This window comes from Taudactylus pleione, unplaced genomic scaffold (assembly GCF_031769625.1).
Source record: "Taudactylus pleione unplaced genomic scaffold, aTauple2 ptg000689l, whole genome shotgun sequence".
NCBI lineage: Eukaryota > Metazoa > Chordata > Amphibia > Anura > Myobatrachidae > Taudactylus > Taudactylus pleione.
Genome location: NW_028285091.1, coordinates 682,667 through 704,547, shown reverse-complemented (window position 1 = coordinate 704,547; position 21,881 = coordinate 682,667). Strand labels below are relative to the sequence as shown.

Sequence of the window (21,881 nt, the reverse complement as noted above, 5' to 3'; positions counted from 1 at the left end):
CGCTGTCCCCACTACTCCTTCCCTGCACTCTCACCTGAGTCCCCTCTGCCTGGTCTCCCAGCACTGTCCACACTACTCCTTCCCTGCACTCTCTCCTGGCTCCCCTCTGCCTGGTTTCCCAGCACTGTCCCCACTACTCCTTCCCTGCACTCTCACCTGACTCCCCTCTGCCTGGTCTCCAGCACTGTCCCCACTACTCATTCCCTGCACTCTCTCCTGACTCCCCTCTGCCTGCTCTCCCAGCGCTGTCCCCACTACTCCTTCCCTGCCCTCTCACCTGACTCTCCTCTGCCTGGTCTCCCAGCGCTGTCCCCACTACTCCTTCCCTGCCCTCTCACCTGACTCCCCTCTGCCTGGTCTTCCAGCACTGTCCCCACTACTCCTTCCCTGCACTGTCATCTGACTCCCCTCTGTCTGGTCTTCCAGCACTGTCCCCACTACTCCTTCCCTGCACCCTCTCCTGGCTCCCCTCTGCCTGGTCTCCCAGCACTGTCCCCACTACTCCTTCCCTGCACTCTCACCTGAGTCCCATCTGCCTGGTCTCCCAGCACTGTCCCCACTACTCCTTCCCTGCACTCTCACCTGAGTCCCCTCTGCCTGGTCTCCCAGCACTGTCCCCACTACTCCTTCCCTGCACTCTCTCCTGGCTCCCCTCTGCCTGGTCTCCCAGCACTGTCCCCACTACTCCTTCCCTGCACTCTCACCTGAGTCCCCTCTGCCTGGTCTCCAGCACTGTCCCCACTACTCCTTCCCTGCACTCTCACCTGACTCCCCTCTGCCTTGTCTCCCAGCACTGTCCCCACTACTCCTTCCCTGCACTCTCTCCTGGCTCCCCTCTGCCTGGTCTCCCAGCACTGTCCCCACTACTCCTTCCCTGCACTCTCTCCTGGCTCCCCTCTGCCTGGTTTCCCAGCACTGTCCCCATTACTCCTTCCCTGCCCTCTCACCTGACTCCCCTCTGTCTGGTCTTCCAGCACTGTCCCCACTACTCCTTCCCTGCCCTCTCACCTGACTCCCCTCTGTCTGGTCTTCCAGCACTGTCCCCACTACTCCTTCCCTGCACTCTCTCCTGGCTCCCCTCTGCCTGGTCTCCCAGCACTGTCCCCACTACTCCTTCCCTGCACTCTCTCCTGGCTCCCCTCTGCCTGGTCTCCCAGCACTGTCCCCACTACTCCTTCCCTGCACTCTCTCCTGGCTCCCCTCTGCCTGGTCTCCCAGCACTGTCCCCACTACTCCTTCCCTGCCCTCTCTCCTGACTCCCCTCTGCCTGGTCTCCCAGCGCTGTCCCCACTACTCCTTCCCTGCACTGTCATCTGACTCCCCTCTGCCTGGTCTTCCAGCACTGTCCCCACTACTCCTTCCCTGCCCTCTCACCTGACTCCCCTCTGCCTGGTCTCCCAGCACTGTCCCCACTACTCCTTCCCTGCACCCTCTCCTGGCTCCCCACTGCCTGGTCTCCCAGCACTGTCCCCACTACTCCTTCCCTGCACTCTCTCCTGGCTCCCCTCTGCCTGGTCTCCCAGCATTGTCCCCACTACTCCTTCCCTGCACTCTCACCTGAGTCCCCTCTGCCTGGTCTCCCAGCACTGTCCCCACTACTCCTTCCCTGCACTCTCTCCTGGCTCCCCTCTGCCTGGTCTCCCAGCACTGTCCCCACTACTCCTTCCCTGCACTCTCACCTGACTCCCCTCTGCCTGGTCTTCCAGCACTGTCCCCACTACTCCTTCCCTGCACTCTCACCTGACTCCCCTCTGCCTGCTCTCCCAGCACTGTTCCCACTACTCCTTCCCTGCACTCTCACCTGGCTCCCCTCTGCCTGGTCTCCCAGCACTGTCCCCACTACTCCTTCCCTGCACTCTCACCTGGCTCCCCTCTGCCTGGTCTCCCAGCACTGTCCCCACTACTCCTTCCCTGCACTCTCACCTGAGTCCCCTCTGCCTGGTCTCCCAGCACTGTCCACACTACTCCTTCCCTGCACTCTCTCCTGGCTCCCCTCTGCCTGGTTTCCCAGCACTGTCCCCACTACTCCTTCCCTGCACTCTCACCTGACTCCCCTCTGCCTGGTCTCCAGCACTGTCCCCACTACTCATTCCCTGCACTCTCTCCTGGCTCCCCTCTGCCTGGTCTCCCAGCACTGTCCCCACTACTCCTTCCCTGCACTCTCTCCTGGCTCCCCTCTGCCTGGTCTCCCAGCATTGTCCCCACTACTCCTTCCCTGCACTCTCACCTGAGTCCCCTCTGCCTGGTCTCCCAGCACTGTCCCCACTACTCCTTCCCTGCACTCTCTCCTGGCTCCCCTCTGCCTGGTCTCCCAGCACTGTCCCCACTACTCCTTCCCTGCACTGTCATCTGACTCCCCTCTGCCTGGTCTTCCAGCACTGTCCCCACTACTCCTTCCCTGCCCTCTCACCTGACTCCCCTCTGCCTGGTCTCCAAGCACTGTCCCCACTACTCCTTCCCTGCACCCTCTCCTGGCTCCCCACTGCCTGGTCTCCCAGAACTGTCCCCACTACTCCTTCCCTGCACTCTCTCCTAGCTCCCCTCTGCCTGGTCTCCCAGCATTGTCCCCACTACTCATTCCCTGCACTCTCACCTGAGTCCCCTCTGCCTGGTCTCCCAGCACTGTCCCCACTACTCCTTCCCTGCACTCTCTCCTGGCTCCCCTCTGCCTGGTCTCCCAGCACTGTCCCCACTACTCCTTCCCTGCACTCTCACCTGACTCCCCTCTGCCTGGTCTTCCAGCAAAGTCCCCACTACTCCTTCCCTGCACTCTCACCTGACTCCCCTCTGCCTTGTCTCCCAGCACTGTCCCCACTACTCCTTCCCTGCACTCTCACTGACTCCCATCTGCCTGGTCTCCCAGCACTGTCCACCTACTCCTTCCCTGCATTCTCACCTGACTCCCCTCTGCCTGGTCTCCCAGCACTGTCCCCACTACTCCTTCCCTGCTCTCTCACCCGACTCCCCTCTGCCTGGTCTCCCAGCACTGTTCCCACTACTCCTTCCCTGCACTCTCACCTGACTCCCCTCTGCCTGGTCTCCCAGCACTATCCCACTACTCCTTCCCTGCACTCTCACCTGACTCCCCTCTGCCTGGTCTCCCAGTACTGTCCCCACTACTCCTTCCCTGCACTGTCACCTGACTCCCCTCTGCCTGCTCTCCCAGCGCTGTCCCCACTACTCCTTCCCTGCACTCTCACCTGACTCTCCTCTGCCTGGTCTCCCAGCACTGTCCCCACTACTCCTTCCCTGCACTCTCACCTGAGTCCACTCTGCCTGGTCTCCCAGCACTGTCCCCACTACTCCTTCCCTGCACTCTCTCCTGGCTCCCCTCTGCCTGGTCTCCCAGCACTGTCCCCACTACTCCTTCCCTGCACTCTCACCTGAGTCCCCTCTGCCTGGTCTCCAGCACTGTCCCCACTACTCCTTCCCTGCACTCTCACCTGACTCCCCTCTGCCTGGTCTCCCAGCACTATCCCCACTACTCCTTCCCTGCACTCTCTCCTGGCTCCCCTCTGCCTGGTCTCCCAGCACTGTCCCCACTACTCCTTCCCTGCACTCTCTCCTGGCTCCCCTCTGCCTGGTTTCCCAGCACTGTCCCCACTACTCCTTCCCTGCCCTCTCACCTGACTCCACTCTGCCTGGTCTCCCAGCACTATCCCACTACTCCTTCCCTGTACTCTCACCTGACTCCCCTCTGCCTGGTCTCACAGCACTGTCCCCACTACTCCTTCCCTGCACTCTCACCTGACTCCCCTCTGCCTGCTCTCCCAGTGCTGTCCCCACTACTGCTTCCCTGCACTCTCACCTGACTCCCCTCTGCCTGCTCTCCCAGCGCTGTCCCCACTACTCCTTCCCTGCACTCTCACCTGAGTCCCCTCTGCCTGGTCTCCCAGCACTGTCCACACTACTCCTTCCCTGCACTCTCTCCTGGCTCCCCTCTGCCTGGTTTCCCAGCACTGTCCCCACTACTCCTTCCCTGCACTCTCACCTGACTCCCCTCTGCCTGGTCTCCAGCACTGTCCCCACTACTCATTCCCTGCACTCTCTCCTGACTCCCCTCTGCCTGCTCTCCCAGCGCTGTCCCCACTACTCCTTCCCTGCCCTCTCACCTGACTCTCCTCTGCCTGGTCTCCCAGCGCTGTCCCCACTACTCCTTCCCTGCCCTCTCACCTGACTCCCCTCTGCCTGGTCTTCCAGCACTGTCCCCACTACTCCTTCCCTGCACTGTCATCTGACTCCCCTCTGTCTGGTCTTCCAGCACTGTCCCCACTACTCCTTCCCTGCACCCTCTCCTGGCTCCCCTCTGCCTGGTCTCCCAGCACTGTCCCCACTACTCCTTCCCTGCACTCTCACCTGAGTCCCATCTGCCTGGTCTCCCAGCACTGTCCCCACTACTCCTTCCCTGCACTCTCACCTGAGTCCCCTCTGCCTGGTCTCCCAGCACTGTCCCCACTACTCCTTCCCTGCACTCTCTCCTGGCTCCCCTCTGCCTGGTCTCCCAGCACTGTCCCCACTACTCCTTCCCTGCACTCTCACCTGAGTCCCCTCTGCCTGGTCTCCAGCACTGTCCCCACTACTCCTTCCCTGCACTCTCACCTGACTCCCCTCTGCCTGGTCTCCCAGCACTGTCCCCACTACTCCTTCCCTGCACTCTCTCCTGGCTCCCCTCTGCCTGGTCTCCCAGCACTGTCCCCACTACTCCTTCCCTGCACTCTCTCCTGGCTCCCCTCTGCCTGGTTTCCCAGCACTGTCCCCACTACTCCTTCCCTGCCCTCTCACCTGACTCCCCTCTGTCTGGTCTTCCAGCACTGTCCCCACTACTCCTTCCCTGCCCTCTCACCTGACTCCCCTCTGTCTGGTCTTCCAGCACTGTCCCCACTACTCCTTCCCTGCACTCTCTCCTGGCTCCCCTCTGCCTGGTCTCCCAGCACTGTCCCCACTACTCCTTCCCTGCACTCTCTCCTGGCTCCCCTCTGCCTGGTCTCCCAGCACTGTCCCCACTACTCCTTCCCTGCACTCTCTCCTGGCTCCCCTCTGCCTGGTCTCCCAGCACTGTCCCCACTACTCCTTCCCTGCCCTCTCTCCTGACTCCCCTCTGCCTGGTCTCCCAGCGCTGTCCCCACTACTCCTTCCCTGCACTGTCATCTGACTCCCCTCTGCCTGGTCTTCCAGCACTGTCCCCACTACTCCTTCCCTGCCCTCTCACCTGACTCCCCTCTGCCTGGTCTCCCAGCACTGTCCCCACTACTCCTTCCCTGCACCCTCTCCTGGCTCCCCACTGCCTGGTCTCCCAGCACTGTCCCCACTACTCCTTCCCTGCACGCTCTCCTGGCTCCCCTCTGCCTGGTCTCCCAGCATTGTTCCCACTACTCCTTCCCTGCACTCTCACCTGAGTCCCCTCTGCCTGGTCTCCCAGCACTGTCCCCACTACTCCTTCCCTGCACTCTCTCCTGGCTCCCCTCTGCCTGGTCTCCCAGCACTGTCCCCACTACTCCTTCCCTGCACTCTCACCTGACTCCCCTCTGCCTGGTCTTCCAGCACTGTCCCCACTACTCCTTCCCTGCACTCTCACCTGACTCCCCTCTGCCTGCTCTCCCAGCACTGTTCCCACTACTCCTTCCCTGCACTCTCACCTGGCTCCCCTCTGCCTGGTCTCCCAGCACTGTCCCCACTACTCCTTCCCTGCACTCTCACCTGGCTCCCCTCTGCCTGGTCTCCCAGCACTGTCCCCACTACTCCTTCCCTGCACTCTCACCTGAGTCCCCTCTGCCTGGTCTCCCAGCACTGTCCACACTACTCCTTCCCTGCACTCTCTCCTGGCTCCCCTCTGCCTGGTTTCCCAGCACTGTCCCCACTACTCCTTCCCTGCACTCTCACCTGACTCCCCTCTGCCTGGTCTCCAGCACTGTCCCCACTACTCATTCCCTGCACTCTCTCCTGGCTCCCCTCTGCCTGGTCTCCCAGCACTGTCCCCACTACTCCTTCCCTGCACTCTCTCCTGGCTCCCCTCTGCCTGGTCTCCCAGCATTGTCCCCACTACTCCTTCCCTGCACTCTCACCTGAGTCCCCTCTGCCTGGTCTCCCAGCACTGTCCCCACTACTCCTTCCCTGCACTCTCTCCTGGCTCCCCTCTGCCTGGTCTCCCAGCACTGTCCCCACTACTCCTTCCCTGCACTGTCATCTGACTCCCCTCTGCCTGGTCTTCCAGCACTGTCCCCACTACTCCTTCCCTGCCCTCTCACCTGACTCCCCTCTGCCTGGTCTCCAAGCACTGTCCCCACTACTCCTTCCCTGCACCCTCTCCTGGCTCCCCACTGCCTGGTCTCCCAGCACTGTCCCCACTACTCCTTCCCTGCACTCTCTCCTAGCTCCCCTCTGCCTGGTCTCCCAGCATTGTCCCCACTACTCCTTCCCTGCACTCTCACCTGAGTCCCCTCTGCCTGGTCTCCCAGCACTGTCCCCACTACTCCTTCCCTGCACTCTCTCCTGGCTCCCCTCTGCCTGGTCTCCCAGCACTGTCCCCACTACTCCTTCCCTGCACTCTCACCTGACTCCCCTCTGCCTGGTCTTCCAGCACTGTCCCCACTACTCCTTCCCTGCACTCTCACCTGACTCCCCTCTGCCTTGTCTCCCAGCACTGTCCCCACTACTCCTTCCCTGCACTCTCACTGACTCCCATCTGCCTGGTCTCCCAGCACTGTCCACCTACTCCTTCCCTGCACTCTCACCTGACTCCCCTCTGCCTGGTCTCCAGCACTGTCCCCACTACTCATTCCCTGCACTCTCTCCTGACTCCCCTCTGCCTGCTCTCCCAGCGCTGTCCCCACTACTCCTTCCCTGCCCTCTCACCTGACTCTCCTCTGCCTGGTCTCCCAGCGCTGTCCCCACTACTCCTTCCCTGCCCTCTCACCTGACTCCCCTCTGCCTGGTCTTCCAGCACTGTCCCCACTACTCCTTCCCTGCACTGTCATCTGACTCCCCTCTGTCTGGTCTTCCAGCACTGTCCCCACTACTCCTTCCCTGCACCCTCTCCTGGCTCCCCTCTGCCTGGTCTCCCAGCACTGTCCCCACTACTCCTTCCCTGCACTCTCACCTGAGTCCCATCTGCCTGGTCTCCCAGCACTGTCCCCACTACTCCTTCCCTGCACTCTCACCTGAGTCCCCTCTGCCTGGTCTCCCAGCACTGTCCCCACTACTCCTTCCCTGCACTCTCACCTGAGTCCCCTCTGCCTGGTCTCCCAGCACTGTCCCCACTACTCCTTCCCTGCACTCTCACCTGAGTCCCCTCTGCCTGGTCTCCCAGCACTGTCCCCACTACTCCTTCCCTGCACTCTCACCTGAGTCCCCTCTGCCTGGTCTCCAGCACTGTCCCCACTACTCCTTCCCTGCACTCTCACCTGACTCCCCACTGCCTTGTCTCCCAGCACTGTCCCCACTACTCCTTCCCTGCACTCTCTCCTGGCTCCCCTCTGCCTGGTCTCCCAGCACTGTCCCCACTACTCCTTCCCTGCACTCTCTCCTGGCTCCCCTCTGCCTGGTTTCCCAGCACTGTCCCCACTACTCCTTCCCTGCCCTCTCACCTGACTCCCCTCTGTCTGGTCTTCCAGCACTGTCCCCACTACTCCTTCCCTGCCCTCTCACCTGACTCCCCTCTGTCTGGTCTTCCAGCACTGTCCCCACTACTCCTTCCCTGCACTCTCTCCTGGCTCCCCTCTGCCTGGTCTCCCAGCACTGTCCCCGCTACTCCTTCCCTGCACTCTCTCCTGGCTCCCCTCTGCCTGGTCTCCCAGCACTGTCCCCACTACTCCTTCCCTGCACTCTCTCCTGGCTCCCCTCTGCCTGGTCTCCCAGCACTGTCCCCACTACTCCTTCCCTGCCCTCTCTCCTGACTCCCCTCTGCCTGGTCTCCCAGCGCTGTCCCCACTACTCCTTCCCTGCACTGTCATCTGACTCCCCTCTGCCTGGTCTTCCAGCACTGTCCCCACTACTCCTTCCCTGCCCTCTCACCTGACTCCCCTCTGCCTGGTCTCCCAGCACTGTCCCCACTACTCCTTCCCTGCACCCTCTCCTGGCTCCCCACTGCCTGGTCTCCCAGCACTGTCCCCACTACTCCTTCCCTGCACTCTCTCCTGGCTCCCCTCTGCCTGGTCTCCCAGCATTGTCCCCACTACTCCTTCCCTGCACTCTCACCTGAGTCCCCTCTGCCTGGTCTCCCAGCACTGTCCCCACTACTCCTTCCCTGCACTCTCTCCTGGCTCCCCTCTGCCTGGTCTCCCAGCACTGTCCCCACTACTCCTTCCCTGCACTCTCACCTGGCTCCCCTCTGCCTGGTCTTCCAGCACTGTCCCCACTACTCCTTCCCTGCACTCTCACCTGACTCCCCTCTGCCTGCTCTCCCAGCACTGTTCCCACTACTCCTTCCCTGCACTCTCACCTGGCTCCCCTCTGCCTGGTCTCCCAGCACTGTCCCCACTACTCCTTCCCTGCACTCTCACCTGGCTCCCCTCTGCCTGGTCTCCCAGCACTGTCCCCACTACTCCTTCCCTGCACTCTCACCTGAGTCCCCTCTGCCTGGTCTCCCAGCACTGTCCACACTACTCCTTCCCTGCACTCTCTCCTGGCTCCCCTCTGCCTGGTTTCCCAGCACTGTCCCCACTACTCCTTCCCTGCACTCTCACCTGACTCCCCTCTGCCTGGTCTCCAGCACTGTCCCCACTACTCATTCCCTGCACTCTCTCCTGGCTCCCCTCTGCCTGGTCTCCCAGCACTGTCCCCACTACTCCTTCCCTGCACTCTCTCCTGGCTCCCCTCTGCCTGGTCTCCCAGCATTGTCCCCACTACTCCTTCCCTGCACTCTCACCTGAGTCCCCTCTGCCTGGTCTCCCAGCACTGTCCCCACTACTCCTTCCCTGCACTCTCTCCTGGCTCCCCTCTGCCTGGTCTCCCAGCACTGTCCCCACTACTCCTTCCCTGCACTGTCATCTGACTCCCCTCTGCCTGGTCTTCCAGCACTGTCCCCACTACTCCTTCCCTGCCCTCTCACCTGACTCTCCTCTGCCTGGTCTCCCAGAACTGTCCCCACTACTCCTTCCCTGCACTCTCTCCTAGCTCCCCTCTGCCTGGTCTCCCAGCATTGTCCCCACTACTCATTCCCTGCACTCTCACCTGAGTCCCCTCTGCCTGGTCTCCCAGCACTGTCCCCACTACTCCTTCCCTGCACTCTCTCCTGGCTCCCCTCTGCCTGGTCTCCCAGCACTGTCCCCACTACTCCTTCCCTGCACTCTCACCTGACTCCCCTCTGCCTGGTCTTCCAGCAAAGTCCCCACTACTCCTTCCCTGCACTCTCACCTGACTCCCCTCTGCCTTGTCTCCCAGCACTGTCCCCACTACTCCTTCCCTGCACTCTCACTGACTCCCATCTGCCTGGTCTCCCAACACTGTCCACCTACTCCTTCCCTGCATTCTCACCTGACTCCCCTCTGCCTGGTCTCCCAGCACTGTCCCCACTACTCCTTCCCTGCTCTCTCACCTGACTCCCCTCTGCCTGGTCTCCCAGCACTGTTCCCACTACTCCTTCCCTGCACTCTCACCTGACTCCCCTCTGCCTGGTCTCCCAGCACTATCCCACTACTCCTTCCCTGCACTCTCACCTGACTCCCCTCTGCCTGGTCTCCCAGTACTGTCCCCACTACTCCTTCCCTGCACTGTCACCTGACTCCCCTCTGCCTGCTCTCCCAGCGCTGTCCCCACTACTCCTTCCCTGCACTCTCACCTGACTCTCCTCTGCCTGGTCTCCCAGCACTGTCCCCACTACTCCTTCCCTGCACTCTCACCTGAGTCCACTCTGCCTGGTCTCCCAGCACTGTCCCCACTACTCCTTCCCTGCACTCTCTCCTGGCTCCCCTCTGCCTGGTCTCCCAGCACTGTCCCCACTACTCCTTCCCTGCACTCTCACCTGAGTCCCCTCTGCCTGGTCTCCAGCACTGTCCCCACTACTCCTTCCCTGCACTCTCACCTGACTCCCCTCTGCCTGGTCTCCCAGCACTGTCCCCACTACTCCTTCCCTGCACTCTCTCCTGGCTCCCCTCTGCCTGGTCTCCCAGCACTGTCCCCACTACTCCTTCCCTGCACTCTCTCCTGGCTCCCCTCTGCCTGGTTTCCCAGCACTGTCCCCACTACTCCTTCCCTGCCCTCTCACCTGACTCCACTCTGCCTGGTCTCCCAGCACTATCCCACTACTCCTTCCCTGCACTCTCACCTGACTCCCCTCTGCCTGGTCTCCCAGCACTGTCCCCACTACTCCTTCCCTGCACTCTCACCTGACTCCCCTCTGCCTGCTCTCCCAGTGCTGTCCCCACTACTGCTTCCCTGCACTCTCACCTGACTCCCCTCTGCCTGGTCTCCCAGCACTGTCCACACTACTCCTTCCCTGCACTCTCTCCTGGCTCCCCTCTGCCTGGTTTCCCAGCACTGTCCCCACTACTCCTTCCCTGCACTCTCACCTGACTCCCCTCTGCCTGGTCTCCAGCACTGTCCCCACTACTCATTCCCTGCACTCTCTCCTGACTCCCCTCTGCCTGCTCTCCCAGCGCTGTCCCCACTACTCCTTCCCTGCCCTCTCACCTGACTCTCCTCTGACTGGTCTCCCAGCGCTGTCCCCACTACTCCTTCCCTGCCCTCTCACCTGACTCCCCTCTGCCTGGTCTTCCAGCACTGTCCCCACTACTCCTTCCCTGCACTGTCATCTGACTCCCCTCTGTCTGGTCTTCCAGCACTGTCCCCACTACTCCTTCCCTGCACCCTCTCCTGGCTCCCCTCTGCCTGGTCTCCCAGCACTGTCCCCACTACTCCTTCCCTGCACTCTCACCTGAGTCCCATCTGCCTGGTCTCCCAGCACTGTCCCCACTACTCCTTCCCTGCACTCTCACCTGAGTCCCCTCTGCCTGGTCTCCCAGCACTGTCCCCACTACTCCTTCCCTGCACTCTCTCCTGGCTCCCCTCTGCCTGGTCTCCCAGCACTGTCCCCACTACTCCTTCCCTGCACTCTCACCTGAGTCCCCTCTGCCTGGTCTCCAGCACTGTCCCCACTACTCCTTCCCTGCACTCTCACCTGACTCCCCTCTGCCTGGTCTCCCAGCACTGTCCCCACTACTCCTTCCCTGCACTCTCTCCTGGCTCCCCTCTGCCTGGTCTCCCAGCACTGTCCCCACTACTCCTTCCCTGCACTCTCTCCTGGCTCCCCTCTGCCTGGTTTCCCAGCACTGTCCCCACTACTCCTTCCCTGCCCTCTCACCTGACTCCCCTCTGTCTGGTCTTCCAGCACTGTCCCCACTACTCCTTCCCTGCCCTCTCACCTGACTCCCCTCTGTCTGGTCTTCCAGCACTGTCCCCACTACTCCTTCCCTGCACTCTCTCCTGGCTCCCCTCTGCCTGGTCTCCCAGCACTGTCCCCACTACTCCTTCCCTGCACTCTCTCCTGGCTCCCCTCTGCCTGGTCTCCCAGCACTGTCCCCACTACTCCTTCCCTGCACTCTCTCCTGGCTCCCCTCTGCCTGGTCTCCCAGCACTGTCCCCACTACTCCTTCCCTGCCCTCTCTCCTGACTCCCCTCTGCCTGGTCTCCCAGCGCTGTCCCCACTACTCCTTCCCTGCACTGTCATCTGACTCCCCTCTGCCTGGTCTTCCAGCACTGTCCCCACTACTCCTTCCCTGCCCTCTCACCTGACTCCCCTCTGCCTGGTCTCCCAGCACTGTCCCCACTACTCCTTCCCTGCACCCTCTCCTGGCTCCCCACTGCCTGGTCTCCCAGCACTGTCCCCACTACTCCTTCCCTGCACTCTCTCCTGGCTCCCCTCTGCCTGGTCTCCCAGCATTGTCCCCACTACTCCTTCCCTGCACTCTCACCTGAGTCCCCTCTGCCTGGTCTCCCAGCACTGTCCCCACTACTCCTTCCCTGCACTCTCTCCTGGCTCCCCTCTGCCTGGTCTCCCAGCACTGTCCCCACTACTCCTTCCCTGCACTCTCACCTGACTCCCCTCTGCCTGGTCTTCCAGCACTGTCCCCACTACTCCTTCCCTGCACTCTCACCTGACTCCCCTCTGCCTGCTCTCCCAGCACTGTTCCCACTACTCCTTCCCTGCACTCTCACCTGGCTCCCCTCTGCCTGGTCTCCCAGCACTGTCCCCACTACTCCTTCCCTGCACTCTCACCTGGCTCCCCTCTGCCTGGTCTCCCAGCAGTGTCCCCACTACTCCTTCCCTGCACTCTCACCTGAGTCCCCTCTGCCTGGTCTCCCAGCACTGTCCACACTACTCCTTCCCTGCACTCTCTCCTGGCTCCCCTCTGCCTGGTTTCCCAGCACTGTCCCCACTACTCCTTCCCTGCACTCTCACCTGACTCCCCTCTGCCTGGTCTCCAGCACTGTCCCCACTACTCATTCCCTGCACTCTCTCCTGGCTCCCCTCTGCCTGGTCTCCCAGCACTGTCCCCACTACTCCTTCCCTGCACTCTCTCCTGGCTCCCCTCTGCCTGGTCTCCCAGCATTGTCCCCACTACTCCTTCCCTGCACTCTCACCTGAGTCCCCTCTGCCTGGTCTCCCAGCACTGTCCCCACTACTCCTTCCCTGCACTCTCTCCTGGCTCCCCTCTGCCTGGTCTCCCAGCACTGTCCCCACTACTCCTTCCCTGCACTGTCATCTGACTCCCCTCTGCCTGGTCTTCCAGCACTGTCCCCACTACTCCTTCCCTGCCCTCTCACCTGACTCCCCTCTGCCTGGTCTCCAAGCACTGTCCCCACTACTCCTTCCCTGCACCCTCTCCTGGCTCCCCACTGCCTGGTCTCCCAGCACTGTCCCCACTACTCCTTCCCTGCACTCTCTCCTAGCTCCCCTCTGCCTGGTCTCCCAGCATTGTCCCCACTACTCCTTCCCTGCACTCTCACCTGAGTCCCCTCTGCCTGGTCTCCCAGCACTGTCCCCACTACTCCTTCCCTGCACTCTCTCCTGGCTCCCCTCTGCCTGGTCTCCCAGCACTGTCCCCACTACTCCTTCCCTGCACTCTCACCTGACTCCCCTCTGCCTGGTCTTCCAGCACTGTCCCCACTACTCCTTCCCTGCACTCTCACCTGACTCCCCTCTGCCTTGTCTCCCAGCACTGTCCCCACTACTCCTTCCCTGCACTCTCACTGACTCCCATCTGCCTGGTCTCCCAGCACTGTCCACCTACTCCTTCCCTGCATTCTCACCTGACTCCCCTCTGCCTGGTCTCCCAGCACTGTCCCCACTACTCCTTCCCTGCTCTCTCACCTGACTCCCCTCTGCCTGGTCTCCCAGCACTGTTCCCACTACTCCTTCCCTGCACTCTCACCTGACTCCCCTCTGCCTGGTCTCCCAGCACTATCCCACTACTCCTTCCCTGCACTCTCACCTGACTCCCCTCTGCCTGGTCTCCCAGTACTGTCCCCACTACTCCTTCCCTGCACTGTCACCTGACTCCCCTTTGCCTGCTCTCCCAGCGCTGTCCCCACTACTCCTTCCCTGCACTCTCACCTGACTCTCCTCTGCCTGGTCTCCCAGCACTGTCCCCACTACTCCTTCCCTGCACTCTCACCTGAGTCCCCTCTGCCTGGTCTCCCAGCACTGTCCCCACTACTCCTTCCCTGCACTCTCTCCTGGCTCCCCTCTGCCTGGTCTCCCAGCACTGTCCCCACTACTCCTTCCCTGCACTCTCACCTGAGTCCCCTCTGCCTGGTCTCCAGCACTGTCCCCACTACTCCTTCCCTGCACTCTCACCTGACTCCCCTCTGCCTGGTCTCCCAGCACTGTCCCAACTACTCCTTCCCTGCACTCTCTCCTGGCTCCCCTCTGCCTGGTCTCCCAGCACTGTCCCCACTACTCCTTCCCTGCACTCTCTCCTGGCTCCCCTCTGCCTGGTTTCCCAGCACTGTCCCCACTACTCCTTCCCTGCCCTCTCACCTGACTCCCCTCTGTCTGGTCTTCCAGCACTGTCCCCACTACTCCTTCCCTGCTCTCTCACCTGACTCCCCTCTGTCTGGTCTTCCAGCACTGTCCCCACTACTCCTTCCCTGCACTCTCTCCTGGCTCCCCTCTGCCTGGTCTCCCAGCACTGTCCCCACTACTCCTTCCCTGCACTCTCTCCTGGCTCCCCTCTGCCTGGTCTCCCAGCACTGTCCCCACTACTCCTTCCCTGCACTCTCACCTGGCTCCCCTCTGCCTGGTCTCCCAGCACTGTCCCCACTACTCCTTCCCTGCCCTCTCTCCTGACTCCCCTCTGCCTGGTCTCCCAGCGCTGTCCCCACTACTCCTTCCCTGCACTGTCATCTGACTCCCCTCTGCCTGGTCTTCCAGCACTGTCCCCACTACTCCTTCCCTGCCCTCTCACCTGACTCCCCTCTGCCTGGTCTCCCAGCACTGTCCCCACTACTCCTTCCCTGCACCCTCTCCTGGCTCCCCACTGCCTGGTCTCCCAGCACTGTCCCCACTACTTCCCTGCACTCTCTCCTGGCTCCCCTCTGCCTGGTCTCCCAGCATTGTCCCCACTACTCCTTCCCTGCACTCTCACCTGAGTCCCCTCTGCCTGGTCTCCCAGCACTGTCCCCACTACTCCTTCCCTGCACTCTCTCCTGGCTCCCCTCTGCCTGGTCTCCCAGCACTGTCCCCACTACTCCTTCCCTGCACTCTCACCTGACTCCCCTCTGCCTGGTCTTCCAGCACTGTCCCCACTACTCCTTCCCTGCACTCTCACCTGACTCCCCTCTGCCTGCTCTCCCAGCACTGTCCCCACTACTCCTTCCCTGCCCTCTCACCTGACTCGACTCTGTCTGGTCTTCCAGCGCTGTCCCCACTACTCCTTCCCTGCACTCTCTCCTGGCTCCCCTCTGCCTGGTCTCCCAACGCTGTCCCCACTACTCCTTCCATGCCCTCTCACCTGACTCCCCTCTGCCTGGTCTCCCAGCGCTGTCCCCACTACTCCTTCCCTGCCCTCTCACCTGACTCCCCTCTGTCTGGTCTTCCAGCACTGTCCCCACTACTCCTTCCCTGCCCTCTCACCTGAGTCCCCTCTGCCTGGTCTCCCAGCACTGTCCCCACTACTTACCTGCACCCTCTCCTGGCTCCCCTCTGCCTGCTCCCCCTAGCACTGTCTCCACTACTCCTTCCCTGCACTGTCACCTGACTCCCCTCTGCCTGGTCTCCCAGCACTGTCCCCACTACTCCTTCCTTGCACTCTCACCTGGCTCCCCTCTGCCTGGTCTCCCAGCACTGTCCCCACTACTCCTTCCCTGCACTCTCACCTGAGTCCCCTCTGCCTGGTCTCCCAGCACTGTCCCCACTACTCCTTCCCTGCACTCTCTCCTGGCTCCCCTCTGCCTGGTTTCCCAGCACTGTCCCCACTACTCCTTCTCTGCACTCTCTCCTGACTCCCCTCTGCCTGGTTTCCCAGCACTGTCCCACTACTCCTTCCCTGCTCTCTCACCTGACTCCCATCTGCCTGGTCTCCCAGCACTGTCCACCTACTCCTTCCCTGCACTCTCACCTGACTCCCATCTGCCTGGTCTCCCAGCACTGTCCCCACTACTCCTTCCCTGCACTCTCACCTGACTCCCATCTGCCTGGTCTCCCAGCACTGTCCACCTACTCCTTCCCTGCACTCTCACCTGACTCCACTCTGCCTGGTCTCCCAGCACTATCCCACTACTCCTTCCCTGCACTCTCACCTGACTCCCCTCTGCCTGGTCTCCCAGCACTGTCCCCACTACTCCTTCCCTGCACTCTCACCTGACTCCCCTCTGCCTGCTCTCCCAGTGCTGTCCCCACTACTGCTTCCCTGCACTCTCACCTGACTCCCCTCTGCCTGCTCTCCCAGCGCTGTCCCCACTACTCCTTCCCTGCACTGTCACCTGACTCCCCTCTGCCTGCTCTCCCAGCGCTGTCCCCACTACTCCTTCCCTGCCCTCTCACCTGACTCTCCTCTGCCTGGTCTCCCAGCGCTGTCCCCACTACTCCTTCCCTGCCCTCTCACCTGACTCCCCTCTGCCTGGTCTTCCAGCACTGTCCCCACTACTCCTTCCCTGCACTGTCATCTGACTCCCCTCTGTCTGGTCTTCCAGCACTGTCCCCACTACTCCTTCCCTGCACCCTCTCCTGGCTCCCCTCTGCCTGGTCTCCCAGCACTGTCCCCACTACTCCTTCCCTGCACTCTCACCTGAGTCCCATCTGCCTGGTCTCCCAGCACTGTCCCCACTACTCCTTCCCTGCACTCTCACCTGAGTCCCCTCTGCCTGGTCTCCCAGCACTGTCCCCACTACTCCTTCCCTGCACTCTCTCCTGGCTCCCCTCTGCCTGGTCTCCCAGCACTGTCCCCACTACTCCTTCCCTGCACTCTCACCTGAGTCCCCTCTGCCTGGTCTCCAGCACTGTCCCCACTACTCCTTCCCTGCACTCTCACCTGACTCCCCTCTGCCTGGTCTCCCAGCACTGTCCCCACTACTCCTTCCCTGCACTCTCTCCTGGCTCCCCTCTGCCTGGTCTCCCAGCACTGTCCCCACTACTCCTTCCCTGCACTCTCTCCTGGCTCCCCTCTGCCTGGTTTCCCAGCACTGTCCCCACTACTCCTTCCCTGCCCTCTCACCTGACTCCCCTCTGTCTGGTCTTCCAGCACTGTCCCCACTACTCCTTCCCTGCCCTCTCACCTGACTCCCCTCTGTCTGGTCTTCCAGCACTGTCCCCACTACTCCTTCCCTGCACTCTCTCCTGGCTCCCCTCTGCCTGGTCTCCCAGCACTGTCCCCACTACTCCTTCCCTGCACTCTCTCCTGGCTCCCCTCTGCCTGGTCTCCCAGCACTGTCCCCACTACTCCTTCCCTGCACTCTCTCCTGGCTCCCCTCTGCCTGGTCTCCCAGCACTGTCCCCACTACTCCTTCCCTGCCCTCTCTCCTGACTCCCCTCTGCCTGGTCTCCCAGCGCTGTCCCCACTACTCCTTCCCTGCACTGTCATCTGACTCCCCTCTGCCTGGTCTTCCAGCACTGTCCCCACTACTCCTTCCCTGCCCTCTCACCTGACTCCCCTCTGCCTGGTCTCCCAGCACTGTCCCCACTACTCCTTCCCTGCACCCTCTCCTGGCTCCCCACTGCCTGGTCTCCCAGCACTGTCCCCACTACTCCTTCCCTGCACTCTCTCCTGGCTCCCCTCTGCCTGGTCTCCCAGCATTGTCCCCACTACTCCTTCCCTGCACTCTCACCTGAGTCCCCTCTGCCTGGTCTCCCAGCACTGTCCCCACTACTCCTTCCCTGCACTCTCTCCTGGCTCCCCTCTGCCTGGTCTCCCAGCACTGTCCCCACTACTCCTTCCCTGCACTCTCACCTGACTCCCCTCTGCCTGGTCTTCCAGCACTGTCCCCACTACTCCTTCCCTGCACTCTCACCTGACTCCCCTCTGCCTGCTCTCCCAGCACTGTTCCCTCTACTCCTTCCCTGCACTCTCACCTGGCTCCCCTCTGCCTGCTCTCCCAGCACTGTTCCCACTACTCCTTCCCTGCACTCTCACCTGGCTCCCCTCTGCCTGGTCTCCCAGCACTGTCCCCACTACTCCTTCCCTGCACTCTCACCTGGCTCCCCTCTGCCTGGTCTCCCAGCACTGTCCCCACTACTCCTTCCCTGCACTCTCACCTGAGTCCCCTCTGCCTGGTTTCCCAGCACTGTCCCCACTACTCCTTCCCTGCACTCTCTCCTGGCTCCCCTCTGCCTGGTTTCCCAGCACTGTCCCCACTACTCCTTCCCTGCACTCTCACCTGACTCCCCTCTGCCTGGTCTCCAGCACTGTCCCCACTACTCATTCCCTGCACTCTCTCCTGGCTCCCCTCTGCCTGGTCTCCCAGCACTGTCCCCACTACTCCTTCCCTGCACTCTCTCCTGGCTCCCCTCTGCCTGGTCTCCCAGCATTGTCCCCACTACTCCTTCCCTGCACTCTCTCCTGGCTCCCCTCTGCCTGGTCTCCCAGCACTGTCCCCACTACTCCTTCCCTGCACTCTCTCCTGGCTCCCCTCTGCCTGGTCTTCCAGCACTGTCCCCACTACTCCTTCCCTGCACTGTCATCTGACTCCCCTCTGCCTGGTCTTCCAGCACTGTCCCCACTACTCCTTCCCTGCCCTCTCACCTGACTCCCCACTGCCTGGTCTCCCAGCACTGTCCCCACTACTCCTTCCCTGCACCCTCTCCTGGCTCCCCTCTGCCTGGTCTCCCAGCACTGTCCCCACTACTCCTTCCCTGCACTCTCTCCTGGCTCCCCTCTGCCTGGTCTCCCAGCACTGTCCCCACTACTCCTTCCCTGCACTCTCACCTGAGTCCCCTCTGCCTGGTCTCCCAGCACTGTCCCCACTACTCCTTCCCTGCACTCTCTCCTGGCTCCCCTCTGCCTGGTCTCCCAGCACTGTCCCCACTACTCCTTCCCTGCACTCTCACCTGACTCCCCTCTGCCTGGTCTTCCAGCACTGTCCCCACTACTCCTTCCCTGCACTCTCACCTGACTCCCCTCTGCCTGCTCTCCCAGCACTGTTCCCACTACTCCTTCCCTGCACTCTCACCTGGCTCCCCTCTGCCTGGTCTCCCAGCACTGTCCCCACTACTCCTTCCCTGCACTCTCTCCTGGCTCCCCTCTGCCTGGTTTCCCAGCACTGTCCCCACTACTCCTTCCCTGCACTCTCTCCTGGCTCCCCTCTGCCTGGTTTCCCAGCACTGTCCCCACTACTCCTTCCCTGCCCTCTCACCTGACTCCCCTCTGCCTGGTCTCCCAGCGCTGTCCCCACTACTCCTTCCCTGCACTGTCATCAGACTCCCCTCTGTCTGGTCTTCCAGCACTGTCCCCATTACTCCTTCCCTGCCCTCTCACCTGAGTCCCCTCTGCCTGGTCTCCCAGCACTGTCCCCACTACTCCCATGTAATAGTCAGTCCTTTATCTGGGCTCCCATCACAGTCTTCCCTTGTACACTGACTGCAGAGCAATTATTACAGCTCACCCTCCTCTGCCAGCAGTGCGTCAGGATTGGAAACCTAGAAGGAAAGAGTCGGTTACAGATCAGGATGTCACTTCCCATTGCTTTAAAGATCATGGGAAACGTAGTTCATACTCCTATAGCTTTGCCGATCGCGATTGCAAATACTAGAGGGAATGACTTTATACAGGTTTTCTAAATGTGTCGGCCATTTTCTTGAAGACCAACATCGATTGCACAGCGAGTTAGCAACTACAAAAAAGACACACAAAATGGCTCCTGAAATGAAGACAATGTAAACAGGGCAGACGCTTCTGCTGTAGCAACAACAGCAAAAGTGTTTGCAAGTTGATGAAGCTTGCTGAAGCTGGTTATAGTATTGAAGCAGTCTGAAATATCTTATTGTTACACACACACAACTGGTACAGTACATATCCAAAAGCCCATCATCATTCGGACACATTAAAACTTTTTGCAGATTTGGGGGGAGATGTACTAAGCCTTGGAGAAAGATAAACTGGAGAGAGAGAAAAAAAAATAAAATAGCAAGCAATCAGCGCCTTACTGTCATTTTTCAAGCACAGCCTGTACCATGACAGAAGCTGCTTAGTTGGTGCTCTATCTTTCTCTCCAGGGTTTGATACATCTCCCCCTTGATATCTTACACTGTGACGCAGTGATCTACCTGTCAAGTGTCCCTTTTGTGTAAATTCCCGACACAACGCGTTTCGATACTGTCGTTATCAAAAGCGCTTTTGGTAAAGATACAGCATTCTAGAAACGCGCTGAGCAAGGGTGAGGAAGACACTGGCATCATCATCATCATCTATCTGGATCCCAAGAGCGACAATTAGAAGAAAAAAAAATATGGAACTTTATGGGCAGATGTACAGAACACATACTTGCCGATTATCTGGTTGCTCCTTGCGGGAGGGAGCAGCCAGATTGGCAGGACAGGGGGCGTGGGCGAGCGGGCTGATGACATTTGCGGGCGTGACAGGGGCGGGGCTACGCGATCATGTCATTTTGGCCCCACCCCCGCTACACAATGCCGAAAATACAGGCAGTGTGAAGCAGGGGGCGGGGAAAAAATTACGCAATTCAGCGTGAATTGCGCCACCGGCCCCCCCGCTGCGGGAGTTTAACTGGTAATTGCGGGGGGGCCGGGGGGGATCGGCGGCAGCCCGGAGGCTTGCATGTCTTTCCGGGGCACCGGGAGCTGCACCAGTTTATCGGGAGGCTCCCGGCCGAATCGGGAGGGTAGACAACCCTGACATAACATTATATATTCAAACAAACAAGGGCAGATAATTATTGTGGATGTGATAAGTTTTTACATTTGTTTATTGTGAGATAAATTTATTAAAATTTTAATTATTTTTTTTTCAAGAAAAAATAAAAAGTATTAGACTTGTTTTGCTCTTTCACTTTTTATGTGCTGGGAAATATTATTTATTTTATAATTTGTATGGCGAGCGGCAAATCTGAAAAATAGTAAAAACAATCGCGAGAAAACCATAAACCTGGAGGGCATAAAGCAGAAAGTAACCAAAGACAGGTCACTTATTACTCCTGATTGTCAGCCGGATGCATAAACGGAAAGTCTTCGCCTATGTTCTGCCAATTCTGGGCCTGATTCAGACCCGGTCGCAAGCGCTGAGCGGTCGCAAGCGCTGTGCGCTCGCAACCGGGTCGATGGTGGGCCAGTGCGCATGCGCACGACGGAGGCGGCTCCGTCGTGCGCATGCACGAAACCCGGATAGCGACGGGCACTCCGTTGCTCCAGGTCTCGCAACAAAGGGGACGAGCTGTCGATGTTGAGTGACAGCTCGCCCCCTTTGGTGGGCGGGCCGGGGGAGTGGCTGCCCAAACGGAGGCGTTCCCATGTGAACGCCTCCGTTTGGGGGGCGGCACCACTGACATCATGAGTGATGTCAGTGGGAGAGATTTCGGCTCTCGTCGCAAGCCTGATGGTCGCGATGGTCTTGACCATCGCGACCATCTTCCTGGCCGCTCGCTATAGCTGTGGGTGGTCAACCACAGCTATGCGAGCGGCCAGGAGGCCGTTCTACAAAACCAGAAGGCTGGCCCTGATTCAGAGCGAGCGCTCTGTCAGAGCGTCCGGCTCTGAATCAGGGTCTCTGTCCAAAGACAATTAACGCACCAGTATATTTTTGAACTGTGGGAGGAAACTTGCGCAAAGAGGTGAACATATAACCCCACACAGTTATATGTTGTTTGAACTTTTTTTTATATTACGTCCAAAAGTCTCTGGATGCATGATAGAGTAGATCTTTTTTTCTTTAAAATCAAATCTGAAGCGCTTTCCACATTTATTGGGAAAATATACAGACCCTGGCGAACCACAAACTGCATGTAATCCACATACTAGCTGCATGAAAACATAGTTAAAAACTGCAGGTATTAGTCATACATGTGACATGACGGTAGAGCATCCATGCAGTAGTCATAATCCAGTTTGTCCAAAATGACGTCGCTGATCTATTAACCCATTGGGATCAATTCAATTATCGGAGACCCCTCGCAGCGCATCTATGTGTGTATATGCAGCTATATGCCGCACTTACGGAACCCTTTGACTGGCAGATTTTTGCTCGAGGGCTGCCTACTAGAATGTTAAGGGGGAAAAAAAAAAGTTAGCACAGCTCTGTGTAGAAAGCACAGCTTGCGGTACTGCAAAATGGTAAATGTTCAGTGTGACAAATGGACAAGACAGCGTTATGGAAATAAAAAGCACATAGCAAACCAGAAGAATACCTCCTAAATGTCACGGATTGAGCTGGGCGCTCATGGATGATGAGGGTTGTCCCCCAACCCGGTTTTTATTCTCAACAATGGTAACTATAGGGGGC

At 60.1% G+C, this 21,881-nt stretch overlaps 1 protein-coding gene across 1 annotated transcript in view; it reads right to left on the bottom strand.

The window, feature by feature from the left end:
* LOC148477790 (uncharacterized) overlaps positions 1-19,177 on the bottom strand; it is a 100,571-nt gene extending 81,394 nt beyond the window's left edge. The window contains exon 1 of the mRNA XM_088456147.1: positions 19,033-19,177. Within this exon, the coding sequence (XP_088312273.1) occupies positions 19,033-19,125 (93 nt within the window). The 5' untranslated portion in view covers positions 19,126-19,177. The remainder of the gene's footprint in view (positions 1-19,032) is intronic.
* Between the last annotated feature and the right edge of the window lie 2,704 nt (positions 19,178-21,881).